Below are 25,966 nucleotides of genomic sequence, written 5' to 3'. Positions count from 1 at the left end.
CATTGATTAGTAACAAACCTTTCACGTCAAATACTTTCTAAATTTGCTTTTCTCTGCCATGTCAGAAAAATCCTTCAATATTAGCTGTCAGCTTCTCTGACCACTTTAAAGACTTTTTTCAGAATCTGCAAGAGTCTTCATAGAGTAACTAAGACAACACAGATAACTCTCACATGGAAAGTTACTTAAGAAAAGTGAAGAAATTACTCACGGCGGTCTATTGTTGCTTGGGAATATGGAGATGTGTGACAATAGAATTGCTAGTGTGGATCATGTTTTCATTGGCACCAAGTCAGGCTAAGCGTTGCTGAGTTAGCATTAAATATCTTATATTGAGTTCCAGCGTTGAGCATTAAATATCTTATATTGAGTTCCAGCGTTGAGCATTAAATATCTTATATTGAGTTCCAGCGTTGAGCATTAAATATCTTATATTGAGTTTCAGCGTTGTCTCCAGAGTCTCTGATCAGTTACATAACCAAAAGGCAACTGCAAAGTACCCTACAACTATCACCAATTCTTCATGTTTGCACAGCCTGTGAGAACTTCCATGATGGTGGGCTGCCTCCCATTGCTCACAGTGGCTGAATCATTTTGTCATCAAAAACAACATAAATGAAAAAACGAAACTGGTTTCATCAGTTTAGAGATTTTCTTCATTTACGTGTTTATCTTTTTATTTTGCTGAATTCTAGCAGAAAGGTAATAGATATGATTTAAGTAGAGAAAGGATTGGATGAAACGAAAGCTATAAACTGTAATGTGGTTGTCAGAATATAAGAAATCCGGAGGGATTGCTTAAGGGTTATGAATCTCTGTCTATGGAGTAAACAGTCAAGACAAGAATAATACCCTGTGTGGTTAGCAGTCTGTTTCTCTTCCAGCTCGTCAGCTGCTCAAATTCCATAGCTGATAACAAGAGCCAGTACCCTACAGACTATTGTAAGGGCCATCTATTTCCTTAGCCAATCGCTGTTACTATGTATGTGCGTAGAATCAGACCTAAACTGTCCGTGTCAGTTACTACGCTCTGTTCATCGGGGGAATTCTCAGGGTGAGATCCTAGTACCTCTGCTGCTTTGCTTGTAAACAAGACATTAAGAGAATGAAGAAACTGATATTTTTTTTTTTTTTTGGATTTTTCAAGACAGGGTTTCTCCGTGGCTTTTGGTTCCTGTCCTGGAACTAGCTCTTCTAGACCAGGCTGGCCTGGAACTGACAGAGATCCGCCTGCCTCTGCCTCCCGAGTGCTGGGATTAAAGGCATGCGCCACCACCGCCCGGCCTGATATCATATTTTAATTCAATTTCTAAGCATATTTGAAAAGTTATTAAATACTAGATAGGAGTGTTCACACTTTTTATTTTCTTTCCTCCCACCAATAGGGAATAGAAATACTAAGATTTTTCAGGTGTTTCTATTCAAAACCACATTTAAAGTGTTTTTATTACTATAATTTTTTCAAATATACTGTAATATATTAGTGGTAAAGCAGTTGATACATAGAGTTAAACTGTCTCATCTTTTAATTAGAGACACAGTAAAAGGATACTAATGAGTATATTTGCATACTCAATTATTTGTAATGTTCATATAAATCCTATTAACTCAAAATAATGATTAAATAAAAATGTAGACACCTTTCAGCCAAATCATCATTAAATGTAATTAAAATGAGCTGGTGACGTAAGAATGAATGCGACAACCATCACCTCCTATCGCAGACCCAGTCCACATGTGAATAAACATTCATCTGAAATTATTTTAGTAACCTTATGAGACATTTGGAAAATTATGAAACAGAAACAAATAAAACATCCACTCATATTGTTCTATATTGTCCATAACTATTTATATTTGACACATTAATATTCTGCTATTTAAAAAAATATGAATTAATTTTCACTGATATCGCTTTATCTTGTTTCTGTCAAATACCACTCTAGCATAACCCTTTTCTATGCTTTGATAAAGAATCTATAAATGCTATTTTTAATACAAAGAAATATATTATTAAAAAGAAATGTATGCTGGACAGTGCTGGTGCACTCTTTTAATCCAGTGGTCTACAGAGTGAGTTTCAGGACAATTAGAGATACACAGAGAAAACATGTCTCAAAAAGAAAAATAAAATAAACAAAAAAGAAAGCTATACAGTTTATAATGATTACATTTTTATTTTAAAATTGTGTGTGTGGCAGGGGAAAGAGAGGTGCAAAGAGGTATCAGTGGTGACCTGGGGGTTTTGAATCCTATGGATAGGAGCTGGAGTCACAGGTTTCTCAATCTTCCCAAACAGTACCACTTGGTGGGGCAAAGTTGTGAAGTGACCACGGAGAGGTGTGGAACAAAGATGGTAACTGGTAAGAATCTGTAGTGTTCTGTACAATAACTAGTAAAGAACTCAGTGCTGACATGAGCCACATAAGTGAGCTTGGAACCAGGTCTTCCTTAATCGAGCCTGCTCTTCAGATAGCACACATAGACTTGAGAAGTGAAAACCCTATCTAAACTGACCCTCGCAATCTACCGATAATGTTTCTTCTTTAAGAATATTAAGTTTGCATCCAAACAGGCTAGGCTCCCACAAAGCCAGTTCATGTATTAGGATTGAAACCTAGTGCCATTGTCCTTGGCTTCTCATCAGCCTTCATTGTCCACCATGTTCAGAGAGTCCGGTTTCATGCCATGCTTATTCAGTCCCAGCCCAGCTGGCCTTGGTGAGCTCCCAATAAATCAGTTCCACTGTCACAGTGGGTGGGTGCACCCCTCATGGTCCTGACTTCCTTGTTCATGTTCTTCCTGGACCTAGATAGAAGTGGGAGGACCTTGGACTTCCCGCAGGGCAGGGAATTTGGACTGCTCTTCAGTATGGAGAGGGAGGAGGAATGGAGTGGGGGGAGGGGGAGAGGAGTGAGGAGAGGAGGAGGGGAGTGGGGGGAGGGGGCAATGTGTGGGAGGAGGGGGAGGGAAATGGGAAACGGGGAGGAGGCAGAAATTTTAATTTAAAAAGAATAAAATAAATAAATAAAAATAAATTAAAAAAAAACATAAACATCAGAATCATGTGGTTTAGAAAAGGGTACTAGAGAGTTAAAAGGCATCCAAAAATAAAGTCTATGAGTCCAAAAAGAAAAAAGAATACTAATGCACATGTATTGGAGACCATGAGCGATTGCTTCTCTTCCTCCTCTGTAGTGACTGTAATGATGAACTCTCCAGGACACTTTTGGTGTAGCTGTGCCATTTCCCTTCTGTCCCTGTTTCTGAGAGAGCCCTAAAGTTTACGGTCACCATTTCTCCATATTCTGAGCCCTGCAGCTGCCTCCCAGGGTTTAAATTTGTGGGTGACACTAAGTTCTGAAAGCTGCAAACTTACTTCATTCATTTTTCTATGCTTCATTTTTCTTTCCTTTTACCCTGTTTTTTTTTTTTTTTTTTTTTTTTTTTTTTTTTTTTTTGTGTGTGTGTGTGTGTGTGTGTGTGTGTGTGTTTGCTTTGCAAACTGAACTTGAGTATTTGCATATACTGGACAACAGTCCCAACCTAAAATTCTTGCTTTACATAAATCTCAGGAACAAAATTCTAATTATCAACTCAGAATTTAGATTTTTAATCTGGACCTCACCAAATCACTCTCCCCTTCTCAGTCTTCTTCCTAAGCCTATCTAAAGTAAACATACCTGCTTTCCTAAAACACTATTATGACAATATAAATGACAATATAAAATACATTGATTGCCATGTAATGTAGTAACAATCGCTCAATATATAATTTGTTCAGTGTGGTGTATTTTAATTTCTTCTTCTTTCAAACCTCTTTCTTCCTAATTTCTGGTTGGTACTCATGTCCATTTCTAAGATTTTCAGATTCAGCTAAGACCTCATTCTAAACACTCACGCATACACACAATATATAGAATTAATTGGCTCTTTTTCTCCACTTTTAACTCTCAGAAGGATCCATTTATTTCCTAGTGCCCCTTGAGAACAATAAGGCCAAATGATAATATAAAGTTGAAGCGAGACCCAAAGCTTTTGGCCAGTCAGAAAGTCAATTAAGTAATTTCTCCTTTTCCCCATTAACTAGAGCACTTTTTACTTGATACAAAACTAATAGCCAAAAGTCTCAGAAGCCAAATTACAGCTTTTATTTTTTTCTTAAACAAAAAGATGTCAAAAAGACAAATGGACTAATAAGTTCTTTGTTTTCTTAAACTGGATAGAAGAAAAGACAGTCAAATATGTCCTTGGTTTACTTAAATAGGTTGCCGAAAATTTCTGAAAGCTGAAGCTACAAGAAACAATGCTTAAATTGCCAGTGTCACTCTAAAAGGAGATTTCCAAGTACCACTTGACAACTTGACATGTCTATGTAAGCAGGACAGGGATACTGCAAAGACACTGGTGATGTCAGTGTATTGTGTAGGTGACAGTAATTTGTAAAACAAGGCAATGATGGTCTTTAACCCCAGCACTTGGAAGACAGAGACAGGCAGATCTCTGTGAGTTCGAGGCCAGCCTGATCTATAAGAGCTAGTTCCAGGACAGGCTCCAAAGCTACAGCCAAATCCTGTCTCTAAAAATAAAAACAAAATAACAAACAAACAAACAAAATGCTTTGTTCACATTTCTGTAGTGGTGCTCAAATCAAAAATACGGCAGAAGATGAGGATACAGCTGCTCATTTGAATAGGTTTACTGTCTTAGAGTTTCTATTGCTGCAAGGAAAAACGTGGGCAAAGAGAAAGTTAAAAAGGAATGGGTTTATTCAGTTTACATTTCCACATTGCTGTTCATCAGGATAGGAACTGATAGGAAGGAGTCAAACAGGGCAGGAACCTGGGGGCAGGAGCTGATGCAGAGGCCATGGAGGGGTGATGCTTACTGGCTTTCTGCCCATGGCTTGCTCAGCCTGCTTTCTTATAGAATCCAGGACCACTAGCCCAGAGACGGCATCAACAACCATGGACTAAGCCTTTGTGCACTGATCACTAACTGAGAAAATGACGTACAGCTGGATCTTATTTCCTCAACTGAAGCTCCTTGCTCTCTGATGACTCCAGCTTGTGTCAACTTAACACACAAAGTCAGCCAGTACACTAAGAAAGCATGTCAACCTCCCAGCTCCTGTTAATGATCCACTGTGAATTAGGATAACCAGGACTTTCTTGTCCAGAGCTTAGCTTTGATAAGAAGGTAAAGAAGCATCAGGGACCAGATGTGAGTATAGATTTGCAGACGAGACCCTTCATTCAACAGCTTATGTGAAAAATAACAGTACACTGTAATCCAGGCAAGGAATAAAGACAGGACTGGAACTCTGATCATATGGACTTTCTGTGAACCAGCCAAAGTTGTTCATGAGATGTTGGGAATTTCTATGGGTGTTCACAGACTATCTAGTGTTCAGTATCATTCAACCAGTGATAAAGAAGTCAATAGGGATCCCAATTAAGTCAAAGTTTTTAGGTAGTCCCGATTGTGCATTTCTGAGATTTTTTTTTTTTTTTTTTTTTTTTTTTTTTTTTTTTTTTTTTAGTTTACCACCATTGAAAGAGTAAAGACACCTAATGAATGCTGATTTTTTTCAAGTTTTGGAGTTTAGAAATAAAATATCCTGATATATTTCTAGTTACTTGTCTATCTTACAATATTTTTATTATGTTCATGGCATTTTCTTTTGGATAGAAATAATGAGGTTTCTTTCTTATAATAGTGTTCTATACCTTGAAGGACTTCCTGCATTTTACCTTCTGCTAACTGCTCACATGTCTTAGAAATACTTTCTGAAGCAAGTTTTGAATTACAACACAAACAGTTTTGCTTCCCAGCCATAAGAACACAAAGAAGTAGATCTACTCTAAAACTTTACTTTGTAGCCAAGAAAATGACTTTCTTAAAATTGAAAAAAATGTCCCAAAGCAACAGTATTATAGTTATTAAGACATTGCTGTTACTGACATGAGAAAAATTCTTTTTATAAATCTTCTGAGACTTTGATTGGTGACAAAGTGTTTACTAGAAAAGTATTTGTGAGTTAATTCCTTTATAGACATAATAGAAAACTATAATACACAGACAGTGAGAGCTTTTCTCTTGAGAGGCATCTGCCTGTTCAGTTATTAAATGTGTTTTAAAAATCACATGACTCAGTATATAAATCAAATTGAGACATGATTTTCAACAGGCACAATTTGCAGAAATATGATGTGATATCATTAAATAATACTTGCAGTAGTCTAAATAAGATTTTTCAGTGGTTACAAATATAAAATGGTATAGGAAAACAGAAGCAGAATATTCCACTCCTGTGCAGGTCCTTGGCTTGTCATTCTTCAATTCCATTACCTGAGGTACTAGAAAAAACTACGTGATATCATCAAGTGCTTCTCTTTGTCTAGTAACAAAATATTGCATATGTAAATGTGGAAAGACTAAGAAGGCAGTTTGCATGTATATACGAAGCACTCACAGCATAAAGGCTGAGGTTATTTCCGTGCAAAGTATCCTTTTTGTTTTCTTAAACAGACTTCCTTGGCTCTGAGAAAACTGGTCAAAAACAAGAAAGTCTTATAAAGTCACCTCCAACTATAGGCATCTCCCATCAGAGTGTCATATTGGTCCTTTTGATGAACTAGCCTTTGCCTATCCATAGTTATATTAGCATTCATTCCCACACTGAACAGAGTATGGGTGGGACAAATATGTACAGTAGGTCTCTGCTATCCATGGGTTATGTATCATGCCCCCCCAGTGCCAGTATAAGATGCTTAGTAGAATCATGTCATATATTAGCACCTGGCAAAGCAGAAAACAGTGTTCTGAATAGAGGCAACTATAAAATGATTAATGGTTTAGTGCTCAGGGTCTGAGATGGGTAAAAATAGGACATGTGGGTATTTCCTCACGCTGTTCTGCCACAGTACAATTTAAATGTATGAATTAGTATATCTGGAAATTTTTATGCAGTATTTTCACACTAGGATTGACTATGGATGACCACAAAAGTGGCCACCATGGGTGAGAAGGTTCTCTTTCACATAAGTCCTCCCCTAGGCTGTTACTGTTGCAGTAGTACAGAATATGACTTTACACAAAGGCATTAAATTATTTCTCTCCCAATGAGTGCCAGACATGGACATCCAAACAATGGCCTGTATTCCTTATTTATCATTAGCAAACTGTGAAGTTCTATATCTAGTAGATAATAATCAATACTTGTTGAACTAAATAGGATATTAGAAATTTGAACAAAAGAGATAAAAGATTATTAAAAAGAATATAGTCTTGGAAATTTTAACCAATTCTTCTTTCTTTGAGTAGAATGTCATTGTTTGATTATTTTGAAAACCTTGTAAATACTCCCAAAGGGATGGGAGCTGAATAGATCACAACTTACTGAGGATTGCAAAATGGGTGGAGGAAAAGATTTTGTTTGAAGTCTTTTCTCCTTACTAAAATATATCTTTTAAAGCATCAAATGCCATGCTCATTTCATCAGGAGGAACACCACCCAGCAGGCAGATTTTCTATGTTCATTTTTCTTTTTCCCCGTGTGGAATGGGACCTTTCCAGTGAAGAGATAAAAAACTGCTTTCAACATTTTAAATCTAGCCACAGGGCTTTCGTTCTTCACTGGCTAGTCTCCAGAAGAGTTTCATCTGTTGGAAAACAGTTTTTTCACTGAAGCAAGCTTTATTCTTTTAAACCTAATGCCAGCACAAATTGGATCTACCAACCCTTATGAGAAGTATAGGTTCTTATCAACATATTCCTGTAAATTATGGGCCATGTAACAACATCCATGAGTTGCTCTAACTATCAAACTATGCTCTTCTCCTTTATCAGTGACGAGAGTCATCTGAGAGGGAAAAGTAGGGACCATATTGTTCCTTTAGTGATTTGATCATTTATGTCACTTTTCTGAGTTTTTATGTATATCAGCTCTAAGCACTTCTCCTTAGAGAAAAAGAAAATTAGGACAGTACACATTGATTTGACAAAACTGTATCACAACTGAGTAACATCAGCAAAGGATCCTAAAATGCCCCAACAGATGTTACACTCTTTTTATTGTACATGATACCTAACAATTTTTACAATTCATCTATAACTTTCATTAACCTATTAATATACAGTGATTTTTGTCTGGCATCACTGCTCCAGAACTCTAATGCAGAACATGTAGGATGGAAACATGCATGACACTCAGTGTCTGAGTTCCGTGTTCCTTGCATCTAATGTCTGAAAAAATCTGTAGGAAATTAGAGGAAATGGTCATTAAGGTCCTGAGATGAGTGTCAGTAATGGATAAAGAGATAGACTAGCTGCAGGGAGAACACTGGGAAAACTTATAACTGGGTAAACGTGTAAAGAGAGCTTGGAGAAAATGTAGATAGATTGACAAGCCAAACATTATTTGTTTTCTCTCGCTATGTGGAATAATCCAATTATTTTTATTTCTTCCATCCCGAAGCAAATTCTCTACACAACATTAAAAGCATGCATATTGTCTTTAATGACATGATAAATCAAGCAATGGGACCCATTCTAACTCTAATATATCTTCAAATGCAGTGAGCTGAAGGAGACCGCACAGTACATGGGAGCACAGAAGTCTTGTGAAATTGTTGGAGCCCATAATACTCTCACCAACACCATCATCTCATTACCATGTCTGATAGTTGTTGAAGCACTGTATGCCAGTCTCAAGGTTGGCATTTCAGGATTGTGTGCAGATGGTAATGTTCCCAATCTTTAAGTATCTGCTTCAGAGATTGATAATGAGGTGGGTGTAATGTTTATCTTCACCAGAAAAATCATCCCCAGTCAATTTCTGATGCCCCATGTCATAAAGAAATACCTACTATCCTATGCAAATAGCTGTCTAGAAACACACTATCAGGAAAGAAAGTACAAATATTTTCTATTCATTTTATATGCCATAACTCATATGTTCTTTATTGAATGTGATTATAGACTCTGAGCATCACGTGTATCGAGTATTGTGTCAAATGTGTGAGTATACTCTCTAGATGTTTCTGCATATTTCACAAATAAGGAAGTTAAGACTAAAATAAACAAATAAATACTTGCTGAAACCAAAGAGCTCACAAATGATTTGAGTGGGCACTGAAATTCAAGTTCTCTTCTGCTATACTTGGGCTCATCTCAATGGTGGTTGACTATATCTTCATTTTCCACTCCCTAGTTTCGAAGCAGGTGTTGCCTTGTTACCTTCTCCTGACAGGAGAGATAATAGGTTATGCCTTTACACTGTATCTATGTGATAAGCCTAAATATTTTCTTATTTAGAAGAAGCAGGGTATATAAAATATTTTTTTTCTGGAATTCTACACTAAGCATTCAGCTTCTTCTTCAAGTATATCTTGGTTAATGCAAAGACTCATTGTCTTAGAGTTTCTATTGCTGTGATGAGACACCATTACAACTCTTATAAAGAAAATGTTTAATTGGGGTGGCTTACAGTTTCAGAGGTTTAGTCCATTATTATCATGGAGGGACATGGCAGCAGGCAGATAGACATGGTGCTGGAGAGGTAGCTGAGAGTTCTATATCTTGATCCCCAGGCAACAGAAGAAATTGGTCCCACACTGGGCATAGCTTGAGCATAGGAGACCTCAAAGCCTGCCCCCACAGTGGCACACTTCCTCCAATGAGATCACACTTACTCCAACAAGGCAACATCTCCTAATAGTGGCACTCCCTTTGCAGGGGCCCTTGTCTTTCAAATCACCACACTCATAAGTGGTCAAACTGCCAAGTATTGTACCCACAAGTACTCAGCTGTGTCTGGATATCTATACTCACCTCTCTCTGTGAGGTTCAGGACTTCATGAAGGGTAGATGGAGAGAATCTAAGAGCTGACAGCTGAGTTATAAAATTCAGAGTGCTGGACATGGCATGGCTATTGCTCATATCAACTCACAACAACAGCAGTTACTTGCACTACATGAAATCAGTCTAGATTCAAGCACAAACTGGGAAGGGCCCCCCAGAGATCTACTTTTTGGAGAGGAACCATTAGAAGTTGATAGTTCCTAAGAGAGGGAGGGTCACTCTCCTTTAGGGATCTTGCAACTGTTAGATGCCCACATAACAATGAATGTTCACATAGCAGGAATGTATGGGCAGCACTAGAGGGGCTACTAATAATGGCAAAAATAGAGGATATAAAGTTGAGATGGTGATGTTGTTGGGAGTACTAGAAAGGGTTAAAGGGAGATAATGGTGGACATAGTCTTTTAAAATAATTGTAAAGATGTATGAAACATTTAAAGACTAAATAAGTATTTTTAAAATTCTAGTTGACATAAAATAATAATTTTATCTAAAACTAATAATTTCTGCTGATGAAAAGATACTTTAATATGAATTAAGAATATTGTATTAACAATTATTGAATTATTGAAATAAGTAGATGATTATTGCCTACAAAGAAAATTATACTTCATTATTAGATTTAACCTTTTCCAGACATAAAACCACAAAGAGTATATTTAACTGCTACAAATAATTAGTTTACTCTTGAAATTTCTTGTTATGACAAAATCAAAATATTAATATCTTTTTACTTTTAGTATTACTGCTTCATGAAAATTAATCATATATTTTCAAAGATAACTAATGAGTCTTTCAAACAATGAAATACGAAATATGAGCTAACATATTAGACCTTGTACTAAATTAAAATGAATATGTATGAAAGTCCAAATTTTCTTAGTTTTTCACTTAATGAATCATATAATAAAATTGTAAGGAAAAGTCATGTGTATAAAAATCAAGGTATATTATACAATATAAAGTAATAAATCTTCCATAAGTAATGAAGTGGTTTGATCAATAGTAGGTCAAAAATTGTAATATGCTTTTGGCAGAATTACCATAATGTTTAATAAAACATTTTTTTTGGTATTCCCTTTTGCAGAAAGCATTTTTTAAAATATCAGAAGCTTAAAGGCTGTTGAAATGGCTCAGTGATTAATAGTACTTGATTCTCTTGTAGAGGACCTGGGTTCAATTTTCAGTACCACTATACCACAGAAGTCCTGCCCCTGTGGACATTTCACGCAGGCAAGTACACACATATGTTCAGACTTATAGACATAAACCTAAAACAAGTTGACGAATCTTTTGAAAACAAACAAATATAGAACATATGTGTCTATATGGTATCAAGGATTTTGTGCAAAATAACTTATTTAAGAAAAAATGGCTTTGGTACTGTGTGTCGTGGCAAACATCATTAATCTCCGAACTCATAGCATAGATACAGGCATATTTCAATGTGTTTGAAGCCTGGTCTATGTAGTGAGCTTCAGTATAACAATAATAATAATAATAATAATAATATAAAAAAAGATACAGAAAAAAACAAAAAAGTCATCTTTGAACCATTTTTTAAAGATCTCCCAAATTTTCAAACGTCAAAAAATATTATAGCAAGGGAGTAAAAGAATGTTGTCACTAGAAGTTCATGTACTGATGAGCAAAGATAAAAAACAAAAGGATATATCATCTTGATTTTATGTGTATGAGTGTTTTGTCTATGTGTATGTACTGCACACACGTGTCTAGTTCTTATGAATGTCAGACAAGATGCCAGAGCACACGGAACTAGGGTTCCAAAAAGTGGTGAGGTGCCAGCTGGAACTGAACCTGAACCCTCTGTAGGATAAACAGGCATTCTTAACCACTGAGCCATTTGTTCAGCCCAAAGACAATTTTTAATATTTTAATAATTCTTTAATTTAATTTACATTACAAATCAGAGAGCTAGTAGCTTTTTGATATTAGATAAGTTTTTAATTACAGGAGCACTAGAATTCTCTGTGAGCATTTCAACACAAAAACATGAACACAGAAAATGTGAAACTTAAGATTAGGGGCCAACAAATTTGTTTTAATAACTTTAAAATCTGAAGTGTAAAATAAGATATGTAAGAATCAAAGAGATGAGAGAGCCACCATTAGCACTGCTGCTGCATCTGACTTTAGCAGTTACCTGTCCCCCAACTTGCTGGCTTCAATACATTCAGCCGTGTTTACCATTAATTTTCTATACCCACAGCAATTTTGTGGTCTTTGGTTGCTTTCTTCCATTGTTTGTGAAACACATTAAATTAAAGCCACTCTGCCTTCCCACACATGCTACATTAAAATGTATAGAAATTATCTTACTATTAATTATCCATTAAAAATATTTTCAATAAGGTTATACCTTAAGAATTTAATAGATTAGAATTTTTACTTGTGGTATTTTTATACTTATAAATAGATGAAAGTAAAAAAAAAAATAAGAAAACAACCAATTTTCAAACATGACATAAAATGTACTTCCAATATTACTATTTAGAAAGAGAAAATAATATACTAGATTTTTTGCAAACAAAATGTAATTAGAATAATTTGTAATAGGCTAAAAATAATCCTAATTTCACTTTCAACTTGACTATCCAAGTACAGATTGAGAGTCAAATTGCCATTGTGCTTTCTGAGTCAAGAGAGCATTATACATAAATATTACTAGAATCTACTTACCCGCATGGAAGTCTATCCCCACAGCAAAGGCAGTCCCTGATATAGGCATCAGAGCATCCATTTTGTCACTTGGTTCAAGAGGGATCCCCCGGATTCCTTCGTGAACAGAGTACATAAGAAAGGATTCTATACCTAAGTGAAGGAAAGAAAGTTCAAACTGAATATTTCACATAATGACCCTTTAATATAATTCCCAGGATAGAAATCTTTATTAGTGGATGCATTTCTTAGTCTCATCAAACTTCTCTAGCTGTGCATTTCCCATAGTTGAAATATAGATAAGCTGAGGCCCTGAGACTCTGGTGTGCACTGCAATCTCTCAGAGGGTTTCAAAGATCACAGAGTCACATCCCAGGAGCCAAGTGGGTGAAGCTGAACGGTTCTTGGTCAGCAATGTCCTTGGTATGAGATCACTGACAGAAGCTCTGAAGTGGATCATTCCCAGAATGTCTGGCCTCATGGACAAAGGGCATTCTGTATTCTCTAAAATATAAATATATACTTGCTACTGTAAAATAATGGCTTTTGAGTTACAAAGCTATGTCATTGCGATTGTTGTAATAGACATTTATAGTTTTTAAGGTACACAGTTCATTTCTCAATTCATTTAGATTCAAATGGGCCAAGAAATAAGGTATTAAGTTTTACCCAGAATACATTTTTGAATATAATAATGACTTTCTCCTAAAATAAACACATAGATATAAGTTTACTGCCAGAGGTCCACATGCTAATGCTTGTGGATTCTACAAGATATTGGAAAATACATATATGTTTATTATTGATATATATTTATATTAATAAAATAAAATTATTTCTCTCAGTTTTATGATATATCAAATTGGGTGACAGGGATTCAACTCATCAATTTACAAGGAGGGGAGGAAGTTAGAAAGGTCAAGATACTTTAAACAGTGTCTGACAGAAAATAAGTGCCATTCATGTATTCTATTTTGAATGAAATTATTCATAATTCTGATGTATTTTCCCAAATCAAATGGAGACATCTTTTAAGGTAAAACTGAGTTCTTATCATTGGCTACCCAATATGGTTAAAGAAATGAACATTTTGTGAACTAACACACATACAGACTATGAAATTAAAAGGGAATCCGTAACCCTTAGGGTGGCACACAGTTCCCTCCCAGAAAATGCCTTTGTCCTTCAAATACGCAAATCTGGGGCTTCACTTCTTGGTGATGTTTTGTCTAAATGGTTGAAAACAATTAATAGAACTGAGTTTATCTTGTACAATAATCCCACCAAAGCAACCACAGCTCTTTACCCCAATTTTGGCCATTCAAGGTGAATATAGAAGCTACTACATTGGTTGAAGATTTATTTTTTTCAAATTGTCCAAAGTTATCTTCTGGAAATGACAAAGTCTTAGCCTGGCAAGACAGTTCAGCAGGTAAAAGTACTCGTCACCAAGGCTGAGGACCTTACTTAGTTCCATCCGCTCGATCCATATGGAGAACCCTTACCCCCTACAAGTTGTCATCTGGCGTCTATACCCATGCTGTGACGTGTGCAACACCCCAAGAAACAAACAAACAAACAAATGTAACAAAAATGAGGACATCTTAGAAGAAAGAATGATACTTCAAATATTTCCAACCCATTAAGTGCCTTTGTATGTAGCTAAGTAGCATATGTGGGGATAGCTTTATCTGAAAGTACCTATAATCAAGTCAACATTTAACTATGTGCTCAATCTGTTTCCTTAATGTGAACTCAGCACATGTTTACTAGTTTTATCTGATTTTAAGGTAACAATGTAGCCAAACTTACCAAGACTTGGACTTCCCAGATAATCAGCGATTATAAGATAAACTAAATGATCAGTTTAGTCTTAAAACTATACTCTTCTACATACCTCTAGTCCAGAATACCATGTGTGTGTATGTGTTTGTGAGTGTTGTTTTTGGTGTGACAATCATTTGTAGAAGGAGCAGTCAAAGAGGTTTAAAATAAACTTAAAAAGAACCAATATCCGGCATAAATAAATGTTAAAAAGCAACATGTGTATATAGGTTGAAAACATCCATCAGTTTGTGTTTCGACTGGTGTTCTGGGTCAGTTAGGATTAGTAAAGTAGCTCTTGCCTTATGATGCTCTTACAGATTTGTGTAAGGAAAAATATCCTCATTCCTTTCCTGTGCCATGTTTTCTGCATTGTTCAATAAATGTCTGTTAAGAACAGACAGACAGATACACACACACACACACACACACACGCATATATGCAGGCACACATGCACATGACAGACACAGACTACAGATAGATGGAATACAGGAGGAGAGATATGACTGGCAAACTCAAATTTGGTCTTGCTCTTGGTCTAAACTACTCTTAGAGGAAGATGCTGTTAAGGCTTTAACGAGTTACCCACACAACTATTGCCCTAATAACAAGACAATGTTGTACTCTTCTAATTGGTAACTAGCAGTGGCTTCCTAAAATCTGTGTGGCATGTCAGATGGATTCAGTAAGCACACCATAGTCAAATTCTTGTGAACATTTACCTTGGCATGACATGCGGTTCTTCCGGAGATAATATCCCACCGTACACATGCAAGTCCTGGTAGTTTCAGATGTAGGTAAACAAAGCTGAGAGCACCCACCATTATTTAGGTGGCAAGAATTGCTGCCTGCAGAGAAAGAAAACAAAGCAAACATCAAAAAGAAATTAATAAAGAACATAAGAGACATATAGATATGAAAAATGTAAACAAATATGTATGTTGTTTCTAAATGTAGCTGGTTTATATAGGATATGACATCTGTCTTTCAAATAACTTCAAGTGACAGATTATGATTGCATTATGCCCTCCAAAACAATTAAACAGTATCACAGGTCATATGAAAAAGAAGAAATTGGATTTTTCATGAATACTGTCATTAACATTTTAATTTCTGGCCTTTGGGATTTTGTTTGTTGAAACAGAGCTGACTAGATAATGCTCAGCTGGTCTAGAATCCATGACCCTCTTATATCAGTTTCTCAAGTGATGGCTTTGGCTTTGGAGCATGTGTCCTCATGTCCTGCTGTTAGTTACCTTAAAATCAGATAAAACTAGTAAACATGTGCTGAGTTCACATTAAGGAAACAGATTGAGCACATAGTTAAATGTTGACTTTTTGTAAGATCACACAAAAAAGGAGTATTTCCTTTCTGACTCAAAGGTAGCTTCACCTCTAAAAGGACAGGATTTATGCATGCATACATGTTTTTAAATTACTTTTAAAGCAAAGAAATTATTTTCTGCAGCCCAAAGAACATAATTCCTTCAGAATATATTTAAATTACACCCAAACAAATCATGCAATTAATTGGCATGTTAATTATTCCCATTCCTGTATGGTGACAAAAACAAATATTAGTCAGGTAAACCCACATTGATATTCTATACAGATCTTCCATTGTATTAATTAAACCTGTAGCATAAAGTTAAGTAATTTACAGTCCACCCTGTAAATTCCTTCAAATTTTTACAATTTTATTGTTCTAGGACAATTTGAATGGTATTTAATGCGGTAAAGCTCTGCAACAAAGTTCAGAAATCAGGTGACCATCACAAAGCATGCTGACAGCAGTGTATCAGCAAGACTCTATGGGAGGTTCAAAATGCCAACTAGCTTCATTATTTCTCATTTTCTGAATTCGCGGGTTTAATTGCTCAACAGAATCGGTCACTATCTCTGTCATTCTTGAGTGGGAAATATTCTTTATGTGGGAGATGAAACACATTCTCAGCTCATTTCTTTGTCCATAGCTCAGCAATATTGAAGTAACTTGAAGTTTTAAAAGAATTCCAAGTATCTGTTATATGAGCTAGGGAGGCGGCTGACTCATTCACCCTTTTTCTCAAGGTGACTTAAAGGGACAGCCAGTTCCGATCTCTGATATTTTTAACAAGAAGACAGCTACATTGACAACTGTATATACAGTCTTAACTGACCACGCATGTGCTTGATTGTATGGAAAGCATGTGGATACATGTTAACTTCATGCTAGTCCACATATAGGTGCTTATGTGATGCTTGCTTGCTTCAACTAACACCAAAGCCTGATGTCTGGGAAGATCTGGGCAAATGGTGTTTCAACACAAAGTTTAAAAGAACACTATATGAAGAGGAGAGCTGAGAGAGATGAAAAAGTACAGGAAAATAAGTCTAGGAATAGAATGAACACATGAAAGTAAGAGAATACGAGAACTTTATAATATTAGCATAATGATGGGGAAAGTAGAAAACAGCGTGGCAGCTGCATGTGGGTAGTGCAACTACAATGCTGGCAATTTATTTTATACTTATTTGTTGATATAAACAAGCCATATATTTTAACACGCTTGTAAGATAACAACATACATTTCACAGAACCTCTGTGGAGACAAAATATAGAAAATAATAATGAAATTTGTTATACTTTAATTGTTTCCATTTTCATATATAAATATGTACATGGGGGCAATTTCAGTGATTATCAAGCTGTAAGTAGAAGTCTAGATTAGCATTTTGTAGTGAGGTTGGCATTCACAAAGCACACCCTAAATGACAAGTGGAGCTGGAAAGTCCACTTGACTACAAGAACCTCAACTGTCCAGTGATCTGTGTCAAAAAAGATGAACGAGGCAGTTAGTTGTACTTTGAAATCTAAGGAGGTAATAATGTTAACACCTTAAAGAGCCTTAAATCGCTCATATTTCATTCTAATGAAGCTTTCAAGCTACCGACAGTGATTCTGTTAATGGCGTTGTCTTTCAAACAGATGCTTTTCTCAGCATTTTCCAGTGAGAATGGTGCAGTTGTGTGTTACCACTGGGTCAGACACTTTCACGGTGCATTTATCACCCAGTGGCACCTATAGAGTCAAAACGTCCAGGTAAGGGGCATGAAGCTAAGAAGAGCAGAATCAAGAGTCATTTATAAACTCATCCCCCTGAAAACTTATCAGAACCACTATCTACAAAATTGATGTGCAGTTTCACAAGAAGTATGTGTTGTTTATGTCTTAAAAGGAAAAGACCTTCTTGTCTCTGGGCACCTTGGTTGGAATTGCTTCTTGCTCTCTCCCTGGTTCTGTGTGGGCTGTACTTTCTATGGCTGTGTTTAGATACGTCTCAGAAATATGTTCGTTGCATACACTGCAATGAAATTGATAGTGGTATTATCAATTTTACACTTTTGTACTAAATAAGCTTGTATTGAATAGACATAAAAATGTCTTACATTTTACTATCAGTATTGGATTACATATAACATAGTATTATCTACATGACTTGAATACCAATACTTATTTATTTATTTACATATTGGTTTTCTGTGTGTGGATCAAACGCAAGTCCTCATATATGTTCTGCAAACATTCCACCAATGACTACCCTCCATGCCTTTATTGTTTGTTGAAATATAGAAAACGTTGTCTAACTACTAATAAAAAATTACTTTATTATTGTATCAAGTGGTTTAAAATTGCCCATGTATCAAAAAATTTAATATACCAAAACACAATCCAATCCATAAATTGACTAATAAAATTAACAGATATTGATGAAAATATTAAGTACAATTGACTAACACTACTTAGTGTGTTGAATATACTTAGCCATCAGGGAAAAAGAATGGCAATCATTAAGGAATCAAAATCATAGGCTGTTGGTAGAATATAAATTAATACAGGTATTATGGAAATCAGTATGGAAGTGTAATAGCAAAAAATAAATTAAGCGTATGACCCAGTCATGCAACTGTTGAGTACGTTTCTTACATGACTCTCAGCTGACACAATGAAGACATACCTGTACTTATATGTTTATTGCAGCATTATTACAGTAACCATCTTATAAAGACATCCTACATGTTTATTAACAGATGATAGAACAAAATATACCCACAACCACATTAGAATTTTATTAAGACATAAATGATGAAATCGTATTTTTTTTGTCTTGTTTTGTCTTTACAGAAAAATGATACACCTACAGATGAGTATAGTATGGAAAGTAATCCAAAATCAGGAAGACAAATAACATACATGTTTTTCTTTACTGTTTTATGCAATAAGACAGCAGAAATGTGAGTAGGAGAAGGAAAAGGGTTACAGGAAAGAGGAGAAAAAAGATAATAGAATGTGGTGGTGAATATGTTTAAAACATGTGATATAGTTGAATAAAAATAATCAAAGAAAATTACTTAAATATTCTGGAAGGAGTGTACATTTGCATGCACAGGTCATCTGTGAGTTGATGTCTTCTCAACAATAAAAGAAACTTAATCATATAACATTAAATTTCAAATAATCCTTTTGACTATTCCAAGAAAAGATATATTCTCCTTGACCCCAGAAAGGAATCGAGACCAAAATTTCCATCTTTGAAGTGGATGACAGTTACTCCTCTATTTTGTATTGTGTCTACTGCTGTTCTGGCAGCTTGCAACGGTTATCACCAGCAAAAGCAGCCCTCATGAATACTGCACACTTCTGAAACAGGAGGCCCTTTGGTTTCCTCTCTTGCCTCTCCTTTTCTCTTATTTGGTCTACATATTCCAAATTATTTGTATTAAATCCCCCTTCTTAATGTCAAAATACAGTTTGGAAGTTTACTGTGAGAAGAAATGTAGGTGAAGGAAAGGATTTTCAAGGCAGAAACCCAAATTAGGAAACAGTGTATTTAAGGAAGCAGCATGTGTATGTGGAGGATATAAGGAAGAGGCAGAGGAAGAAGGATTGTAGAAGATGGCTTTAAGCATGTGGGAGGCTTATGTGGAGACTGACTTTATTTTCAGAAGAGGATTACGCTGTCATACATCCTGTAGCAAAGACTAAGAAAGGACTACCAAGAGCTCAGCTGCAATGGCCCAGATCTCTAATTCACCTCCCATCTGAGTCCTGTGACAAGTCCATCTTTGTAAACCATCTGCTAACTTTCACTCCATTGCATTCTCCACCACGTGGACAAGTGAAGCAAAAATGGGGATGTACAAGGCCAAACGATACTGTGCTTTAAGATGTGAGATTCTTGCGTCAAGGTGGTGCATTTGAAGACCTCTGGAAACATTACATAGTATAAAATTTTTTATTTAATTGTTTTGTATATCTGCAATTTTTAGTTGAGTACTAGATAAAACTGTCAATTAAGTGAAAAATTGAATATCCTACAGAAGAAATTCCAAAGTTTAAAAATCACTATGCCTCTTATGTGAAAGACATTTTTCTTCAATATTAGGCAAGGTTTCCTACCCCAAACTTGTAACTAAAGGCTAGAAAAAGAGCCCACAGCTTATTTGCTTGAGAAAGCAGTAGGAAAGTAAGAAAACCTTCTTGAGTAGTATCATACTTTCATCATGGAGGGACATACCTTGTTGTACTTCTTTGTCATACACTTTCATGTGCACAACCCCGGATGTCTTATTTCGTAGGACAGTGAGGTTTCTTCCATCTCTCTTGTTACAAGTTCCGAGTTGAGCTAAGTTTTGATCTGCCCACCAGAGTTTCTTGTCTATAGAGAATAAAGAAAGTTTTTCTTTCAGAGAAAGATATAATCAACTTACTGACTAATATAAAAGGTAATGGAATAAAATACTTTCTGATTTATTTTGTTATATTTCAAATCATGTCTAAGCAAATCATAAAATCACTTCTACTCTTTGAAAATGCAAAGCACGATGACAGTGTGTTGTTCATGTCTTCTCCCTCCTTTTTCTTCTTTTTCTTTCCTTTAATTGAAAATAGTTATTGGGTTTTTTTTCCACATAATATATACTGATTACATTAGTTTCCTCACCCTGTTCCTCTGCACTTCCCCTCCATCTACAACCATTCTCTTTCTGTCTCTCATTATAAACAAATAGGCTTCTGTGAAATAATAATAGTAAAATAAACTACAATAAAATAAATAAAAAACAATCATATCAGAAATGGAAAAACAAACAAGTAGAAAGAGCAAAAGAGGAGGCATAAGACACTAAGACCCACTCATAGACACACTCAGGAATCCCATAAGAACACTAAACTGGAAGCCACAATAAATATGTAAAAGATGTGTAGGATATATATATATATATATATATATATATATATATATATACACACACACACACACACACACATATATGTACATATATTTGTTTGTGTTATATATATTTAAATAATAAAATAAAAATAATCAGATTTTTTTTTAAAAAAAAAGAGAAAAGGTAAAGTCCTGGAAGGACATTGTAAGACAAGGAACCTACAAAGATGCTATTGTGTTTGTTGTTCTTGGCCATCTGCTGCTGGTCATAGGATTTGCCCTTGAGAGTAGTTTGTTTCCCCAATGAGACTCCCTTGGAGAAAACTAGCTTTTCATTTGCAAGTGAGCAAGCATTCTTCAAATGACATTTATTTTTTCTTAAGGAATAAATATTTAGGCTAGTGATGTAGCTCACTTAGTAGAAAGATTGTCTGTTATAATCACAGAATTGAGGCAGTAGGAACAAGAATGGTCCCCATAGACTCATAGATTTGGATATTGGTCATCAGGGAGTAGCACTATTAAGAGACATGACCTTAGTGGAGTGGGTGTGGACTTTGTGTCACCTGGGATGGGTTTGGGAGGTTTCAAATGCTCGAGCCAGGCTTAATGCTCTCTCTTCTTGTTTCCTGCTGACAGATGTAGAATTCTCAGCTTCCTCTCTAGCACCATGTGTGCCTGTGTACTTCTATGATTCCCACCATGACGGTAATGGAATAAATTTCTAAACTGTAAATCAGTCCCAATAAAATGTTTTCCTTTATAAGAATTGTCATGGTCATGGTTTCTCTTCACAGTAATAAAACAGCGACTAAAACAGAAATTAGTACCATGGTGAGGGTATTGTTGTGACATGCCTGATCATGCTTATTCTAGGCAGCAGGGGATTTTGGATTAGGAAAGCAATTGCACACTTTGGGTGGGGTTTAATGGGCAAAAGCAGTAGAAGCATAAATACAGTGGTGCTGAGATTAACATAGATTAGGATGGTGTGACTCAAGAGGTTTTAGAGGAGATTATTAGTAAGTCCCTTAAAGACTGTTCTTGTGATATTTTGATGAAGAATGTGCTTGCTTTTTGCCCTTGTCCAAGAAGTCTATCTGAAACTAAACTGAAAAGTTTTGCATTGCTGTTGCTGGCAGCAGAGAATTAAAGACAGTCTAGTATTGACTGTGTCATATGGTTATTAGTGTCAGTCTTATGTAGATCTACAATGGAAAAGACCAAACATGGCAAAAAGAAATACAAAATGTATAATTTGAGGAGAAAAGGAGCACCAGAACATGGAATGGAGCTAAATCCAGTGCTCAGCGAGATTACAAAATTTAAAGAAAAGCCTCATCCTAATTGGAGTAAAGGGAGTGGTGACCCCACCCAGCTAAACTTCCCACTCCTGAAAAAAAATTAAAGAAAATTTTAGGGCCAGGTGTGGTGATGCACACCTTTAATCCCAGCACCTGGGAGGCAGAGGCAGGCGGATCTCTGAGTTTGAGGCCAGCCTGGTCTAAAGAGCAAATCCCAGGATAGCCAAGTTTAGGCAGTGAAAGAAACCATCAAAAGGAGGAAGTGAATATATACTTGAACGAGGGGACCATGTTCCAGCCCCATAATACAGAATAGCTGAGCAACTTGGGCAACATTTTTCTGGCTTTAGACTCAATATAAGAAAGGATTGTGGAATCTCCCTCCATGGCTAAAAAAAGCTGCTAAGAATAGGAATGTGTCAGGGTTGTCCCAGTTTGGAGGCCCAGAGAGGCCATTGTGTGAAGCTATGAAATTGAAGCCTGAATATTGTTGAAGACCCCAAAATGTTAAAGATACCAGAATTTGTGGGATACCTGCCAAGGAGAGCTGCTAACAGGTAATAGAACCAGGCCAATAGAAATAAGTGTGTCGTAGTCAATAATAAAGCTGAAAGGAAATGGAGATCTGAAGATCTGCTTTGACATCAGACATGAAGTTGCAGACTTTGCCGTCTGGCCTGCGAGTTTTCAGCCTTGCTTTGGTCCAGTATTTCCTCACTATGTTTCTTTTTTTTTTCAATGGAATGGCAACACATATCTTTTACCATTGTGTGATGAATGTATGTGATCCAGTTTTTGTATTAATTTACAGATGATTACAGTTAAGAGATTACTAAGAGTCTCCAAAGAGACTTTGAACTTTGGACTTTTAAATGCAGTATTGAGAATAATGGGGATATAGATTATGAATGGGGATTTTTCAGGCTACACTGGATGCATATATTTCATTAAGATATGATGTCTTAGCAATTGAAACCCTAACACACACATCTTCCTGTGTGCCACTATGCTTCCCAAAATGACAATCATAGACTAAACCTCTGAAACTTTAATACAGTCACAATTAAATGTTTTCCTTTATAAGGTTTGCTGTGGTCCTGGTGTGTCTCGACAGCAATAGGAGATTGATTAAGAAATATGGAATACATATTTTATTACTTGCATACCTAAACATGAACATATTCCAACATCATAGCTAATGAGCAACTAAGAGATACTGTTCCAGTTTTCTGTTTCCTAACAGTGTGGATGGAAGTTTCTAAGTGCTAGATTTTCTCACTGGATTCTTTTTTTTTTTTTTTTTTTAAACAGGCTCTGACTCAGAAGTATGATTTTAACTTTCTCTTTAAATAAGACAATTATGGGGAGGGGGATCAAGCTTGAAACACAATAACACTTATTTTGGCAAGACAGCAACCAAAATCTAAAGTACAAGCTATTATATCCAAATTAAAAGGCATTGAAGAATAAGCCTTCTTATTCTTATTGGGGGCAAGGGGAGAACACATCAAACACAAGATACAGTATGTCTAAACATCTTGAAATTATAATTTAAGGGTAAAAGCTGAAAAATTATGCTGTTTTAGCTAGAGATTAAGTGCACCTTTTCCTGTTTCTCCCAAATAGAATCAGAATTTACGATTTAATCACACCTCAAAGCTTTTCTCTCAGTACAAAGCAACCACTAAATAACACACAAAATACTTGTTAATTATTTCCCTGGCTCATTCAACGTGCAATGCACATGACTCCAAAGATTACAATTTGGGGTGAGTGTACACAAACTGAAAAACCACAACTCCAAATTTCAAAACTTGCTCTTAAAACCATAGGACACGCAGGTCTTTACTGCTCATGAAGATGTCATACTGTCATTTATTCATCAGTCTCCCTTAGGATGACGAAAATTGTCAGTTTCCAATCTGAACAGATGGGGACTGGAGACACAACTTTTAAAACACTCCATTTCTTAATGGCTTACATTCTGCAAGCTTCAGCACCTACAATCTACCAGGCTCAAGGACCTTAATAAACGGTGTAACATCCTACAAGTAGCCAATCACTTCAGCATAAGCCATTCAGAGCCCAAAGTCTGAAGAATGACCAAAATCAAATCTTTATTTTTTATAACTGTATAAATGTGATCCAAATGTGTCCACCACTAGTTTTTCCAAAAGAAACATGCTATAAATAAGCAAACTACAACTGTTCACTGTTATGTATGGACTCCCTGGATGTCTCATTGGGCTTAATTATAGACCACTCACAGTAATAGCTTTTTAGTATCAAGTGTAGCATGATGTTAAGCCATTTTAGCTTTTGCACATACATGTTGCACTTCTGGCTGATAATGGAGAAAAATTTGCAGCATTACACTGTTAAGCTAAGTTGTATCCATCCTTTTAAATGGCATCAATATCAATGTCATCATCCTTGTTGTCAGACTTCACAGTTTCAACTTTTGGTACACTGGCAGTCTTCGAATATACCACCTCAATATTTTCATCTTCATCTTCTTCCTCACCACCAGAAGATTCTTCCTCTGCTTCCTTCAACCATTTAATAAATGGTTCTGCTTTGACACGAATCTCTTTGGCAAGTTCTTTTGAGACATATTTCTTAGAGGCCTTTTCCGACCAGCTGATGATAACCTCTTCTTCTAAAAGGTCTGCTCATACATCTCCTTCAAGATATGTGGAATCTTGGAGATCAGCTAAGCTTGATGCATTGCTACCACACATTGCAAACCATGAAGAAGGTACCACTGAGCCTTTTTGTTGTTATGACAAAATCTTAAGAAATGGCGCCTGTATTTCTTGATCTGCTCTCTTATCTTCTCATTAAAGAGAACTTCAGTCAAAACGAGAGGACCCATGGCTTTTACATCCAGTCTTTCTGCCTCAGCAACAATTTCTTTATCAGATGAATCAATAATGCCCTCTTCTTTCTTTTTCTTAACAAAATCAAACAGGATGTTAACACGCTCTTCTACAGTTCTTTCCAAATCGTCACTGAGTGTCAGAACTTTTGCATGATCACTGATTTCATCCATTCTGCGCCTCTGAGCCTCCTCAGTTGTATCCTCCCCCCAAATCATCATCCTCCTCCTCTTCCTCGGCGTGTGGAGGAGGACTAATTTCATTTGGTGGTGGAGGTGGTGGTGTCTCACTGCTGGATACGGAGCCATTTTCCTTGTCCTTGCCCTTTCTATTTTTTTTTCCTTTTCTTTCTTTCCTGTACCACTGTCACTATTCTCAGGTGGGTTTTTGAGAATGAACGTACAGAGTTTATGATGTGTGTCAAGCATGCCTCGGTACCCACAGGCTTTACAAGAATTACCTATTGTTTGCTTCTTTGGATTGACATGCAAATCTGTTTCAGGATTCTCACACTCAGGACAAAGAACAAATTTTTTAATGAATCCATCCAACATGTCTTGCAGCTTATTCGCCTCATGAGATCCATTGACAATGTAGCGGTCATTCTTAACATCAAACTGGGTCTGTGCTCCCAGCTCACAACCAAAATATTTGGTGGGATACGTTGGAGGCCGATTAAGCACCTTTGCAACGTCAACCATGTTGACTATAACTGTCTTGATTCCATTTCCTTTGCCCTCAACCTTGGCAATCAGACGGGGCATCTTGTAGCGATAGAACTGGTCTGACACGCTACGGTTGACGTTGACAGACATTTTGGCTTATTAGTGACTTTATCAATAAGATGAACAGATCTTTGATTGCAACTTTTTGGTATCTTCTGTCTGGAGAAGAAGGGATGACATAAACGACTGCAAGAGTTCTCGGTCTCTGACATGAAAAAATTTTCGCCCCTGAGGCTGTAAGCTTCTTGCTTGTATGCTATGTTTCCCCAATACAGGTACCAATGGCTGCGCAACAGCTCTCTGGAATGTTCTCGCTCTGACACTCTCACTGGATTCTGTACAGCTATAGTGACCTCTTTTATTTTTGGAACAGTTTATGACTTTCTACAAATTTTTATTTATTTGTTTTTTTTTTTTTTTTTTTTGGTTTTTTGAGACAGGGTTTCTCTGTGGTTTTGGAGCCTGTCCTGGAACTAG

At 36.2% G+C, this 25,966-nt stretch overlaps 1 protein-coding gene and 1 pseudogene across 7 annotated transcripts in view; both read right to left on the bottom strand.

The window, feature by feature from the left end:
- Positions 1-25,966, bottom strand: part of Lrp1b (LDL receptor related protein 1B) — a 1,777,797-nt gene that overhangs the window by 508,923 nt on the left and 1,242,908 nt on the right. For all 7 annotated transcript variants that reach the window (XR_009056008.1, XM_057755646.1, XM_057755649.1 and 4 more), the window contains exons 33-35: positions 19,928-20,068; positions 15,092-15,217; positions 12,566-12,697 (exon numbers count right to left, since the gene is read on the bottom strand). Coding sequence is in view for 6 of the 7 variants with exons in the window: in XM_057755646.1 (XP_057611629.1) it covers positions 12,566-12,697; positions 15,092-15,217; positions 19,928-20,068 (399 nt within the window). In the remaining variant the exon portion in view is untranslated. The remainder of the gene's footprint in view (positions 1-12,565; positions 12,698-15,091; positions 15,218-19,927; positions 20,069-25,966) is intronic.
- Positions 23,379-25,782, bottom strand: LOC130864842 (eukaryotic translation initiation factor 5-like; annotated as a pseudogene).

The sequence above is a fragment of the Chionomys nivalis genome, chromosome 22, assembly GCF_950005125.1.
Source record: "Chionomys nivalis chromosome 22, mChiNiv1.1, whole genome shotgun sequence".
Taxonomy (NCBI): Eukaryota; Metazoa; Chordata; class Mammalia; order Rodentia; family Cricetidae; genus Chionomys; species Chionomys nivalis.
This window is presented reverse-complemented; position numbering and strand designations above follow the sequence as displayed.